Raw genomic sequence first — 15,000 nt, forward strand, 5'->3', positions numbered from 1 at the left:
TGAGCGATGTTTGTTATTGATGCCTATGGGGCGGAGGTGAGGGATGTTGGTTTATCTGGTGTTTGACAATTACAGTGATCCCTCGTTTTTCGCTGTTGATGCGTTGCAAGACCACCTGCTAAAAACTAATTTCCGCGAAGTAGAGAAAACCCTCCCTAGTACTGTTAACAACACACCCATTGCATTAAACAGTCATTCTCTAATATTTTTCAGCTGGAACTACGTGTGATATCCCACCAGTTTCTTTAATAGAGTCATTCCTAAGCTGTGATTTTAGCGTCAGTAAATTTCTCTCGGATGTGGACATGAACAATACGTGTACTGTACGTAAGAAACACTTGTAAATGATATATTTTGTCACCTACAGGCCTAGTGTAATACATGTAAATAATAAAAAAAACTGCTCGGTTTCAGTGTAGCTGACCCAAAGATGAACAAAGCCATATGACCGAGCTGACCCTTCCATTAATGTCATTACATGGATTTCTTAAAACAGAGGTTTAGCAGTTAAGTCCGGAAGCTTACACAACTGTGAGCTGTGTGTGTGTGTGTGTGTGTGTGTGTGTGTGTGTGTGTGTGTGTGTGTGTGTTGTGTATTGTAGTGGTGTGCTGTTGTGTACAGATGTCTGGGTCAGGTATAACCCAGACCTTAATAAAGCATATTAGCATTAATATTAAGATTAGGGTTAACTGTAGGCATTAATGGTATTAAGGTTAGGGTTAGAAACATGAATCTGAACTCCAGAATTCTCTGGAAATAAAACCCCATAGTGATTGCATTACACAGTAATGTGTGTGTGAGGGGGGTGTGTGGGCGTTCTCTCAAGTTCCAGGAATCAGATTCATCACTTAATCATGAGGCTGTGTGTATGTAAAAGCCCGGCTTGTGTTCTTTCAGGTTGTTTATTTAAACTCTGATCGATGTGTGTGTTATCCCAGCTACAGAAATTTTAAAAGTGATTGAATCTACCCTCACAAACTTTATCTTCTGTGGGGAATCAAACTATTTTTATTTTATGGGTCTGATTAAATAAGCCACTGCATGGTACTTGCTCCACTCGACTCTGCTCGCTGTTGGAGAGTCAGATAAAAACAAACGTGATCTCTGCTGCAGCTGGAGATTTTACAGATGGAGAGTTGGTGCTGGTCGTCTGCGTTGCGTGGCGTAGAGTGACGACTCTCTCTGGACAATCAGCGCTCTGCAAGGTTTACACGCCACGGTTTAGTCTCTACTCGACTCACTCTGAACCATGAGAGGACAGCCACTAAACAAGAACCCGCTTCCAGAACCAGGACCAAAAATTCGAGTAGAACCGAGTGGAGAAGGATAGGGAGCATGCAGTGGAAAGAATCATAAACAAGACCCACACTTTGATCCTGTTATGTCCAAAGCAAAGCACAAGTACCAATTAATAAATAAACATGACTGAACTTCTAAACCTGTCGGGTAAAGTCTAGGACAGAGACAGAAAAACCCCGCAACAATTTTTTGTTTTTTTTATTATTATTATTATTAAATATCACAAACATATAACAGTCAAATGTTCAGTCTGTAGGGCGGCGCGGTGGTGCAGCAGGTAGGTGTCGCAGTCACACAGCTTCAGGGACCTGGAGGTTGTGGGTTGGAGTCCCGCTCCGGGTGACTGTCTGTGAGGAGTGTGGTGTGTTCTCCCAGTGTCTGTGTGGGTTTCCTCCGGGTGACTGTCTGTGAGGAGTGTAGTGTGTTCTCCCTGTGTCTGCGTGGGTTTCCTCCGGGTGACTGTCTGTGAGGAGTGTGGTGTGTTCTCTCTGTGTCTGCGTGGGTTTCCTCCGGGTGACTGTCTGTGAGGAGTGTGGTGTGTTCTCTCTGTGTCTGCGTGGGTTTCCTCCGGGTGACTGTCTGTGAGGAGTGTGGTGTGTTCTCCCTGTGTCTGTGTGGGTTTCTTCTGGGTGACTGTCTGTGAGGAGTGTGGTGTGTTCTCCCTGTGTCTGCGTGGGTTTCTTCTGGGTGCTCCCATTTCCTCCCATGGTCCAAAAACACAAGTTGGTAGGTGGATTGGTGACACAAAAGTGTGTGTGTGTGTGAGTGTGTGTGTGTTGCGCTGTGAAGAACTGGCGCCCCCTCTAGGGTGTAATCCTGCCTTGCGCCCAGTGATTCCGGGTAGGCTCTTGACCAACCACAACCTTGAATTGGATAATGGTTATAGACAATGGATGAATGAATGGATGACTTCCTCCCTAAAGTGTTTGAAAATGTAAACATTAGCATTAATGTTATCTTACATTTCAGAACTCAGTGTGAGTTTTCTAGGTCATTTGATTTGTAGTTTTAACTTATTTAATTTGCTTATTTTAGCCTTAGACTCTGTCAAGTGTTCTCTCTCTCTCTCTCTATCTCTCTCTCTCTCTCTCTCTCTCTCTCAACCATCACTCTCTTCCTCTCTCTCTCTCAAAATCACTTTCTGTTGAAGCTGTTGATCTACATGAAGTCAGTGTAATATTTAACGCTGTCTTGAGGTAGCTGCTTTGTAATAAAATGGAGGTAAACAAAAAATCCGACAGTATAATATCTGGGTTGAAGTTCGATGTATATTTAGCACACACACACACACACACAGAGAGAGAGAGGATTAGAGAGTGTGTTTGCAGGTGCTGCTGTCGTGTTGTGCTCTTGAATAATAAAACTCATTAAAGCCACTGTTCCCTTGGCAACACGTTCTGTTTTCTTTTTTTCTGCCAGGAGCAACGAGACACTGTCAACACACTCGCTGAAACTCAAGGGTCTCCCACACACACACACGCAGCGCTTTGTAGAAGAATAATAGAATAATTAGGACAGTGTATTGTATTATCCTCGCTGTGCTCACAGATGTTCGCTCTCTTTCTCCCTGCGTCTCTCAGTAAAAAGCAAAACAAACGACAGGCAGTAATTAATCAACTTTATTAACTTTAACAATCAATGCCATAAACGTTCATCTGCAGAAGCTCAGACGTAGGGCCTCTTTTGTCTGACGTGGTGTTTGTTTATTCCTAATGTTGAAGGATGCTTGTTTTTGTTATTTTTTTACTTGTCGAAGCTTGTGGTCGACCGCTACCTCATCAGAAGTTATCACACTTATGGGATTCCCGGTGTTACGTTAGCGCAAAGCCAACAGTGCTCTGTGTTCGTTTTAAGGCTTGTAAAAACTGTACTGGAAATATTTAATTGAGTTAAACTGTTCATATCTGGCCAGAGGAGTTTCTGCTTTTGTCTCGCAAGGCGATGGCGTCTGTCTGTGATGTATTTAGGAGTACAGTGGACCAAAAACAGGATCACACCATGAGATTTCCCCTTTGCCCTGAAGACAGTCAAGCTTTTCTGTGTTAATCTTGATGCAGCTTTGGTTCGCCATAACACTCCTCACTCTCTGTGGGTGGGGAGGATGGCCCTCACTCCTGCCCCCGTCAGTGTGGGCATCTGTTAGATCTGTTTGTGATCTCTCCCTAATGACAGTAATGTCTTTAATAGCAGGGGAAGCTGTGTAGATGTCTGTTTGCTTCAGTGAGCTAAATAGAAACCTGCAGATGTGTGCTTCTGGGCACATCCCGTCCAATGCGCCGTACACGTCGTGACCCAAAAGCTGCGGATGAGCCACAACGCCAGCGACTCTTCACTGTAGAACTCCACGATCGTCACAAAAGTTTGCTGACTGTCTCTCTTCCTCTCTCTCGCAGAAACCTGCCAATATCCTGGTGATGGGGGAGGGTCTGGAGCGAGGGAGGGTCAAAATCGGTAAGAGGCACAACACCACAAGGAGTTCCCAGTCTGTATTGATTTGGTTGCATCGTAGAAACTCTTAACAATTCACATTTAACTTTGAAAACATCATAAATAGTTATTTTATTTAAAATATTTTTATGAATATTTAATTTTCAATGGATTTTCACCCTCTGGAGTCTGAAGGCGTTCTCTCAGTTCATGCACATCTTCCTAAAGCCACCGTTAAATGCACTTGATCCACACAGTCCCAGTGCTCTCTGTAAAAATGACCTCATTTGACCCAAAGCTCTGTAAACAAAGCTCATTCACCTTGCTGTAGTTTGATTTTAAAAGGTTCTCATCTGTCTCTGAAAATCGTCTGCCCTCCAGAATGCCAATAAAGCCGTGAAGCTAATCTCTCCTAGCTCTCCTATGGGATTTCCAATGCTGTTGTGATGTATATATGTATACACTGGGGTACGGAAATAAATAATGGAATTATACATTTAAAGAAGCACTTTAAATGTTATTTGGACACCTCATGTATTTTCTTTTTACAAATGTTAGCTTATTGTTAAATGCTAAATGCTAAATGTTAGTCGTTATCCGAGGAACGACTGAACAATCCATTCTAGTTGAGCAGGGCAAGCAAAGGGACGCCTTGCCCCCTGAGGTGTGCAGTCTTGAGAAACAGCTTTAACTTTGCCAAAGGTGGTAAACCAATCAGCCCACGATGCCAAGCAAAGCCATCTGTGGCAAGTTAAAATCTGACACTCGGGATCATCCGAGTTTGTGTGGCGTTCCCACGCTTAAGGGCAAGGCTGCCCTGTTCCTCTCGGTTCAGTCCCAGTTTCCGGGTTTTGTCATTACTTGCCGTCTGTGGAGGCTCGAATTACAGAGCACCTCTCCATCATTTCTGCTTGTTCTACTGAACCTCGGTGGGTGATGATTAAGTCACGCAAAGCACATCGCAAAACAGCTACCAGCTCCTGGTTGGAAAGAAGCCACAGAGATGTAGAAGCTCGAGGGTGCGTCTGCTGTTCGGCCAGTTTGACTTCATTGTTGACCCTTGCCTCAGAGAGCTCCAGCTGACTCCGGGCTCAGCATGTTAAAGGTCAGGCTGGTAGACCTCTCCTCTGCCCAGGGGTGTGTGGGAGGGTGGGGGGGTGGGTGGGCTACAGTATAATGTTGCGTAATTCCATGTGAACGGGTTTAGAGCGATGGCAGCACTGTGTCTCATTTCCTGGAAGTCAGTTTAATGGAGCATTTCCTAGCTTTTAGACTGTTTAACTCAAATTTGTCGGTAAAAGATAAGGCCAGCCTCACAACATCATGCATTCGTCCATTTTGCACTGTTATACATATATATATATCAGTCCGTCCAAATACTCGTCGGTTTATTAAGCTGTTCACCCACAGATCCAACGCACTGTCAGTTTTCTGTTTACTACATCATTGGAGCACAGCTGTCCTTCACACAGGGTAAATGTCATGATGAATGGACCAATACAAATGCTCCATAACTGCTTGGAGCTAAATCCTTTTACATTGACATTTCCATTGAAACTTACGTTCTTGTTTTCCTTCCTCCTGTAAAAGAAGATACATCTAACAAGAGCCGTGGGTATCTAAGATGTTCTGTTGTTTATTTCTGTGTGTGTCTTCTGTTTATTGCAGCGGATATGGGTTTTGCACGCCTCTTTAACTCTCCCCTGAAGCCTCTGGCCGATCTGGACCCAGTGGTGGTCACCTTCTGGTATCGGGCGCCTGAACTGCTATTGGGAGCGCGACACTACACCAAAGCAATCGGTGAGTGTAAAGTGCTGTGAACTGCTCGTGCCTTTTCTGTATTGAACCTGTTTTGAACATGATGTGGGAGACCCCCTCTGTGGGGCACGGACCGCCTTTATTCGTGGAGAAGAGAGGGATTCGGTTCTTTGTCTCTTGAGTTGTAATTCGTGTCTAGTCAATGTCCAAAGAAAACATGGATTCTCGTTTTTGTGGACGTCTTCTTTGTTTGAACTTGATGAACCAATAGGAATGCTTCAAAAATGACTTGGAATAGAATGGTTTTACATTGACTTCCATTGAACGTTAAGAAGGTTTATTCCCTCTCCTCTGAAGTTACTATTAGACAGTTTTAAAAGCAATGAATAACCATTGTGTAAACATTGTTTGTAAAAATAAGTGTCTGATTGCACCTTTAATGGTTGAGTGGTTGGTGATAACTGGACCCTCCAGGTACTGGACTATGCTCTAGAGCTGTTTGCTTTCACAAACCTATACACTGACATGTCTGCAGTGGTGTTTTCTAATACTCTGTAGTTGTGTAAGTGATGGTGATAGTGAGAGGAAGCGTTCATTATTTGAATATTTTTCCTATGTGGGTGTATCCTTATGTTCTTAATCAGGGGGAATTGTTTATTACACGACCAGACTGACTCACATACCTGTGGACTGACCTTCCATAAACGTACATATCTCTCTCTCGTGTTACAGTAATCATGTGCCTGGGTAATATTCACCACACATGCTCTGTTACATAACAAACCGCCACAGACACCGTACAGTCCTTCAGATATAATGGCCTGTATTTACAGCTGGGTTTAGTGTGAGCTGCCCACACACGTTCCCCCAACTAGTGTTCATTAACCGTTTCTCTTTATGCATATTTTATTAGCCACAGTAAAAGGTGTTAAAAGGCAGCATTGAAAGGTGTTGGTTGAAGTGTGTTAATTTTAGAATGTTGTATTTAATTATAATATATTCTAATACATAGAAAAATGACAGTATTGTTCAAAAATCAGACAACGCTGTTCAATTAAAAATGTTGTAAACATTATAGCACTCCATAACGAGGTCCTGGTCTTTAATATTCCTATGAAAACATTATGATGCATACAATGAATAAGAGGTTGAAATGATAACATCATATACTCTTAGGTTATAAGGCATTTCGTACCTATATAATGCCTTTATATTGCATTTTGTGACCCCAGCTTTAATAATAATACGCCAGCTAGTGGGAACAGTTCAGTCCGCTATTGTAAGGCTACATCAGCAATGACTATACTGTAAACTGACCAGCAGCTGGGGTTCATGCAGCCTTCATTATCTATAACCCTTATCCAGTACAGGGTCGCGGTGGGTCCGAAGCCTACATAGAATCACCGGGCACAAGGTGATTCTATGTATCACCAGTCCTTCACAGGGCGACACACACTCACGCTTTCACTCACTCACTCACACCTATAAACACTACAACTGGCCAGTCCACCTACCAACGTGTGTTTTTGGACTGTGGGAGGAAACCGGAGCACCAGGAGGAAACCCACGCAGACACAGGGAGAACACACCATACTCTTCAGAAAGTCACCCGAAGGAAACCCAAGCAGACACAGGGAGAACACACCACACTCTTCACAGACAGTCACCCGGAGGAAACCCACACAGACACAGGGAGAACACACCACACTCCTCACAGACAATCACTCGGAGGAAACCCAAGCAGACACAGGGAGAACACACCACACTCCTCACAGACAGTCACCCGGAGGAAACCCACGCAGACACAGGGAGAACACACCACACTCTTCACAGACAGTCACCCGGAGAAAACCCACACAGACACAGAGAGAACACACCACACTCCTCACAGACAGTCACCCGGAGGAAACCCACACAGACACAGGGAGAACACACCACACTCCTCACAGACAGTCACCTGGAGGAAACCCACACAGACACAGAGAGAACACACCATACTCTTCAGAAAGTCACCCGAAGGAAACCCAAGCAGACACAGGGAGAACACACCACACTCTTCACAGACAGTCACCCGGAGAAAACCCACACAGACACAGAGAGAACACACCACACTCCTCACAGACAGTCACCCGGAGGAAACCCACACAGACACAGGGAGAACACACCACACTCCTCACAGACAGTCACCTGGAGGAAACCCACGCAGACACAGGGAGAACACACCACACTCTTCACAGACAGTCACCCGGAGGAAACCCACACAGACACAGAGAGAACACACCACACTCCTCACAGACAGTCACCTGGAGGAAACCCACACAGACACAGAGAGAACACACCATACTCTTCAGAAAGTCACCCGAAGGAAACCCAAGCAGACACAGGGAGAACACACCACACTCTTCACAGACAGTCACCCGGAGAAAACCCACACAGACACAGAGAGAACACACCACACTCCTCACAGACAGTCACCCGGAGGAAACCCACACAGACACAGGGAGAACACACCACACTCCTCACAGACAGTCACCTGGAGGAAACCCACGCAGACACAGGGAGAACACACCACACTCTTCACAGACAGTCACCCGGAGGAAACCCACACAGACACAGAGAGAACACACCACACTCCTCACAGACAGTCACCCGGAGGAAACCCACACAGACACAGGGAGAACACACCACACTCCTCACAGACAGTCACCTGGAGGAAACCCACACAGACACAGGGAGAACACACCACACTCTTCACAGACAATCACTCGGAGGAAACCCAAGCAGACACAGGGAGAACACACCACACTCCTCACAGACAGTCACCCGGAGGAAACCCACACAGACACATGGAGAACACACCACACTCCTCGCAGACAGTCACCCGGAGGAAACCCACACAGACACAGGGAGAACACACCACACTCTTCACAGAGAGTCACCCGGAGGAAACCCACGCAGACACAGAGAGAACACACCACACTCCTCACAGACAGTCACCTGGAGCTGGACTTGAACCTGCAACCTCCAGGACCCTGGAGCTGTGTTACTGTGACAATACAATACAAAATGTATGAAGGTACATAACAAAAACCCTTAATCTACTAAAAATAAAAACATCACTTACTGAAGGTTATTATGACATGGAAGATATGAGCCACACATTCAGTAGGGTATCTGCAGGAAGTGAAAGATTGCAGTGAATCAGAAACAAGCTCCCAGTTTAGGAAACAACTTCAGATGAATCCCCACATAAAACACAGCACTTTCTAAAATGCAACCCATACAGATTGATACACAATGTATTCTGTGTACCGAGTGTGCGCAGCAGTGGCACACAGTTTAGTTTCATCTGTCTCTCTGCTTTCTAAACATGAGGATATGATGTGTTTAGTGAGGAATGATAATTGGTCAGTGGATCTGCACATTAGACTGGTCACATTCCCCATTCGCTACCACTCCAGGACGACTGACCCCCTAAACATTTGCACATGACTGGATATCATAATAGACAACAGTGTACAGGTAGGTTTAAAGACCAGATAATAAAATGCAAAAGAGTTTGGGGGCAATGCAAGAGTGCACTCATAGGGACATTAGTTATGCAAATGATAAGTAAATTGTACAGTCATTGCATAATAGGCTGACCATTACAAATAAGTGCATACTGTACAGTGTATTATACCAGGAATTAACAGCTGGTACTTAAAAAAACATAATTGATAATCAGCCACAAGTTTAAAACCACTGACAGGTGTCGTGAATAACATCGTTGATCTGCTTACAGTGGTGGGACATATGGATCTGATCGTCCTTGACAAGGGCCATACTGTGATGGTTATAATGTTTTGGTCAGACCGTCTCCATAAGGGCAGGTCTTGAACGGGGTTCCCACTGCGATCAGTGATGAGGGGAGTGTATTTCACTCTGACCATGTGAGAAGTGCCCAAACCTTTACACAAAGTTCTATGTAACCACTCCACCCTTTTGTTTTATCCACTGACCTTCCATAGCGATAGTTAACTGTTTTGGTTTTATTAACCCTTAAACGTACGAGTTTTATAGTGGCAGTGTGTCCTTGAGTGTATTCATATCTGAATCATTTCTGTGCTTTAGATTAGCTCTGCTTCCTGACCCCTGATGACCTAGAGACTCTCCGAGCCCTGATAAAACACTGATAATACACACTTTAATTACAGAAGTAATCCAGAAGCTGTTGACATTGCTGTATTTTTAAGAGCTGCACATATTAATACTGGGGTCAGCCATGGCTTAAAGGTTAGAGAAGTAGTTTTGGGGGTGTTGGGGAGTGAAAGAACAGCCCTTTTACTGTTGTCTGCCACAGATGGGTTAAATTCTCTGTCAAAATGTCATTGTTCTGCACATTTCCAGCTTAAAACACTATATTCTTACTCCACCTTAAATGGTTTCCATTCCACCTTAAAATATGTGCATCCCAAGAGGTACTGTAGCGTCAGCCTCTTCATTGTTTTTGTTTTCATTCAGACATTTGGGCGATAGGCTGCATCTTCGCGGAGCTGCTGACCTCAGAGCCGATATTCCACTGCCGTCAGGAGGACATCAAAACCAGCAACCCCTTCCACCACGACCAGCTGGACCGCATCTTCAGCGTCATGGGCTTCCCTGCAGGTCAGTCCTAATCCCAACACTCCACCTTAGACAGCTCTGTGCTGCTACAAAAAGAATAGCACTGTGGTTAATAGCTGTGGATGCATTATAAATGCTCCTTTATACTTTACTGTGATGAATTTAGGGCTGGACGATACGTCCAAAATTTATAATCGCAATATATTTCTTAATTTTGGACGGTAGGGTGTAATTCTGATATCAATATGAACAATATAAAAGCAACAGAAAAGACACAAAAGAAACATGACATCACCATCAAACAAACTTTTTGGCTTTGACATTATTAATATATTTAAACTAAAATTTTAATTGTATGCAATGAACCCTGTATCGAACTTCAGTCACTGACAGGTAAATAACATACAGTGAAATATCCAAAATCGGCACGGTGGCGCAGCAGGTAGGTGTCGCAGTCACACAGCTCCAGGGACCTGGAGGTTGTGGGTTCGATTCCCGCTCCGGGTGACTGTCTGTGAGGAGTGTGATGTGTTCTCTCTGTGTCTGTGTGGGTTTCCTCCGGGTGACTGTCTGTGAGGAGTGTGGTGTGTTCTCCCTGTGTCTGTGTGGTTTTCTTCCGGGTGACTGTCTGTGAGGAGTGTGGTGTGTTCTCCCTGTGTCTGCGTGGGTTACCTCCGGGTGACTGTCTGTGAGCAGTGTGGTGTGTTCTCTCTGTGTCTGCGTGGGTTTCCTCCGGGTGACTGTCTGTGAGGAGTGTGGTGTGTTCTCCCTGTGTCTGCGTGGGTTTCCTCCGGGTGACTGTCTGTGAGGAGTGTGGTGTGTTCTTCCTGTGTCTGCGTGGGTTTCCTCCGGGTGACTGTCTGTGAGGAGTGTGGTGTGTTCTCCCTGTGTCTACGTGGGTTTCCTCCGGGTGCTCCGGTTTCCTCCCACAGTCCAAAAACACACGTTGGTAGGTGGATTGGTGAATCAAAGGTGTCTCTGGACCCACCGTGACCCTGAACTGGATAAGGGTTACAGATAATGGATGGATTTTATTTAAATATTATTCAATTTTATGATATTTATTGATATCAAATTATAGTCCAGCCCTAGATGCACTGCAGCTGAGGGCATTCATGCACAAGAGCATAAGTGCGATCAGATATTGGTTGATCACAAATCATTTCAACTCCACTCCAGATGTATTATATGGAGATCATTGCACTTAAACTTAAATTTAATTTAATTAACTTACATTTTTTAATTAAATTAACATTGACAAAGCCAAAAGGTTTAAGTTTGATGGTGATGTCATGTTTATTGTTTGTTCTTTGCAGTTCTTTCTGTTGATTATTTATTCTTTATATACATTATAGACTTGTATTGTGACCAAAATGAATAAATCACGATGTAAATTTGGGCCCTAAGTGCAGCTGAAAGTAGAGTATTTCAGGGATCAGAAAAGTGTCTGTATACTTTTGGACATGTACTGTAAATAACAGCATTACAGCAGGCTGCTGCTAAAGACAGCACACGGTTGTTTTCAGCCCCTTTAAATAAAGCATGCAGAAGTAAATATGTGGTTAAACACTTGGTGCTCAAAACAAAGTGTTTTTCGGTTGCTCCAAGTTAGAGCCGTTTATTGTTGGTCCACTGCCACCGGCATGTGTCTGACCACAGAGTGTTGAAAGGTATTTACACCACTTTAAATGTAGCAAACTGAGCGGACTGATGAAAGGCCACTAACTGTTCCTTACACAACACTCGCTGTGGACTCAAGGCTTGTTGCACCCAAAGGGAGGCGAATGTACAGAGTGTGTGTGTGTGTGTGTGTGTGTGTGCGTGCGTGTGTGTGTGTGTGTATTTCTATCAGATAAAGACTGGGAGGACATCCGGAAGATGCCAGAGTACCCCACCCTTCAGAAAGACTTCAGGAGAACAACGTGAGTTCAGTTTTTTAATGGACCCCTTCCAGTTTCATAGAGTTCAGCATGTTTTTAATTGCCTTCAGTGTTCTCTGATTAAAGTTTAATGAATTTTGTTGCCCCGAGTCCAGCTATGAATCATATAGCACATGCAATGCAAACAAAACAGGGCGAGACAGCACAGCCTGTAGCTCCAGAATCTTGAGGCTATGGGTTCAAACTCTACCTCCGGTGTTCTCTCTGTGTCCATGTGGGTTTCCCCCGGGGGCTCCAGTTTTCTCCCGCAATTCAAAAACACACGTTAAAGTAAAGTAGCGTTACAGACACTGAATGAATGGACACAAAACAGGCCTCGACAAAGACGATAGATATTTATTTAATAAAGCAACTATCACACTTCAAAATCTTTCAAGGTGAATGCTTTGAGTGCTTAGGCCTTTAAGAGCTGAACTGAAGGCCTAACATTAGCTCACTAACATATACAACTAGAAAGTGACACTGGACTGGACCGAACACAGTTTGATTCCTAATAGGAACTTTATACGGAACGGAAGACACTGTGAAACACCCTCTAGGTGTTTTCTCCAATACATTTATTTATAAAATAGAAACTATGACTATGTTATTTGTATATTAATCTTGTGTTTATTTACTAGGTACGCCAACAGCAGCCTCATCAAGTACATGGAGAAGCATAAAGTCAAACCAGACAGCAAAGTCTTTCTGTTGGTGAGTGCATATATATATCTAGTTTAAAGTAGTGCGAGTAGGAACCATGTGCCTTTGTGTAATAGCACAGCGTACCTTTAAGAGAGTGTAGTTACAGCGTTTTGTAAAAAGTCAAAAATTACTCTTTGCATGCTTCATTTTCAGAAAATGCCCTCAATTATCTATTAATACACACTAGGGAAAGAATCAATAAAGAAGAATAAATATTCTAAGAATAATATTAGGTGTTTCAGGATTCAGTATAGACACTGGTATATATCTGGCACTGTGATTATTTTTGCAAAATGCAGCTCACATGACGAAGAACTCGCTTTGTAGCTTTGAAAGAACCCGTTTATGCTCCACAGAGTGGGTCGTCCACATGGGGTTGGCCATTTTAAAGCTGGTTCAGTACAGAATCTCTGACACGTCCAGGCCACTACGCACTCAGTGTAACAGCTGTTTCATATTATTCAGTATTATTTGAGAAAATGACTTTTAATTTGTACTGTATATAAAAGTCCCCCTCCAGTCGTTCATTAAACCTCTAAACTCTCACTTCTCTTTCTCCGAAAGATATGTTTAGATGTTATTACTAAGTAAACAAACCTTCTGATGCCCCACGTGTGGTTTGTATGTAATGCTACGTCTTCGTCTTTACTCGGTACGCACGGAATAAACGTGAATGTGAAAGTGCAATTAGTTCCCGCTTCTACCTCCACCCACACCTCCACAGACAACTTGTAAATTGACAGGACAAATGTTCTGTAGGTTTGTGATGCGTAAAACCCTGTCTGTCTGAATCTGTGTGTGATTGTGTTTGGTCTGCGTTGTGATTATTGATCTAGCTCCAGAAACTCCTTACTATGGACCCCACCAAAAGAATCACATCAGAACAAGCACTGCAGGACCCTTATTTCCTGGAGGAGCCCTTACCTACGTCGGAGTAAGTCTGGTTTCACACACACACACACACACACACACAACAGAACATGCTTTTAGCAGCTAGTGATTTCAGCTGGAACAGTGTAGTCCATCAGCTTTATTGATGGGAAGCGAGCAAAAGCATTGACTGAATTTTGCAGAAATCGAAACCCTATTTGACAACCTCCATCAAAGCCCTGCGCTGCTATTTCCCAGCATCGATGTCAGAGGAAGATTTCAATAAAGAAAAGCCGAAGAAATTTAACGAATTACACACAAGCCCTGACAGGGTAAGATCTAATCTGTTGGGATTCAGTGTGTAACACACTGCCTTCATTACAGCCGTCATCGTTTTAGAGAGAAGTGCTTTCAGGTTTCTAAAGGAAACTGCAGTACTATAATGTCCACAGTTCAGTCTTAGGAGTTGGTTCCACAGAATAGACTCAAAACAACCGCCGTCCTCATTCTGTCTTTGTCCCTGTGTTCCATATGATCACAGCAGTGTACATTAACATCCCATAGTGGGTCAGTTCCCTTGGGCAGGCTGCGGTTGCATCAGTCACACTGCTGGAGGTGTGCTTACACCTGTGTGTGTGTGTGTGTTCAGTGTGTTCGCAGGTTGCCAGATCCCCTACCCCAAACGTGAGTTCCTCAACGAGGATGAACCTGAGGAGAAGACGGAGAAGGTAAAGCTCCATTGTGCAAATAGAACAATGGTTTAAACAAAAACACACATAGAAGATGTAGCACCTGTGAAGGGCACTGTTTAATAGGGCACTGAACAGAGTGTAGTTTAGTGGTACCAGGACAGTTTGTGTCTATGCTGGATCTACACGTTGCTTATGGCCTAGGTTTGAAGCAGAAGTATAAATGCCTTAAAAGGTCATTGAGACACTCGAGTTAGAAAGCGGAAATGTCACTTGCCCTCGCTGTTTGGGACCGGTGTTTACTCCCCTCAGCTCTCAGCCACTTCAGAGTTTAGTGATTGTCTCGATAGAGGAACAGATAAATCCACGGGAGTTTGCGCAGTGCTCAGACGCTGCAATAAACAAATAAATAAAAAGTGTAACTTGCCACGCTTCTCTGAGGTAAACATCCTTTAAACAAAATAAAGGCACTGCCTCAGCCGGTGCGTGGAGGAGAGCGCTAACCGCCCGGTTTAAACCGTCACGTTTTTGTGTGCAGAACCAGGCGCAGCAGCACCAGCAGACGGCTGCGCAGACACAGGCTCAGACACAGACGCAGACACAGCAGGCTCCATCCCAGCAGAGCTCTGCTCAAACCAATGGCACGTCAGGGGCCACAGGGACAGCCACGGGTCCCTCCCTCCAACACGGCCAGGACCAGGGGCCTCCAAACAAAAAGCCCCGCATT

General features: G+C 44.3%; 1 protein-coding gene across 1 annotated transcript in view; it reads left to right on the forward strand.

Moving 5' to 3' along the window:
• Positions 1-15,000, forward strand: part of cdk19 (cyclin dependent kinase 19) — an 80,441-nt gene that overhangs the window by 60,558 nt on the left and 4,883 nt on the right. The window contains exons 5-12 of the mRNA XM_066676710.1: positions 3,694-3,751; positions 5,396-5,527; positions 9,989-10,132; positions 11,943-12,012; positions 12,651-12,723; positions 13,551-13,648; positions 14,234-14,312; positions 14,812-15,000. The exon at positions 14,812-15,000 is cut by the window's right edge and continues 51 nt beyond it. Coding sequence (XP_066532807.1) covers positions 3,694-3,751; positions 5,396-5,527; positions 9,989-10,132; positions 11,943-12,012; positions 12,651-12,723; positions 13,551-13,648; positions 14,234-14,312; positions 14,812-15,000 — 843 coding nt within the window. The remainder of the gene's footprint in view (positions 1-3,693; positions 3,752-5,395; positions 5,528-9,988; positions 10,133-11,942; positions 12,013-12,650; positions 12,724-13,550; positions 13,649-14,233; positions 14,313-14,811) is intronic.

Source organism: Hoplias malabaricus, chromosome 7 (assembly GCF_029633855.1).
Source record: "Hoplias malabaricus isolate fHopMal1 chromosome 7, fHopMal1.hap1, whole genome shotgun sequence".
Taxonomy (NCBI): domain Eukaryota; kingdom Metazoa; phylum Chordata; class Actinopteri; order Characiformes; family Erythrinidae; genus Hoplias; species Hoplias malabaricus.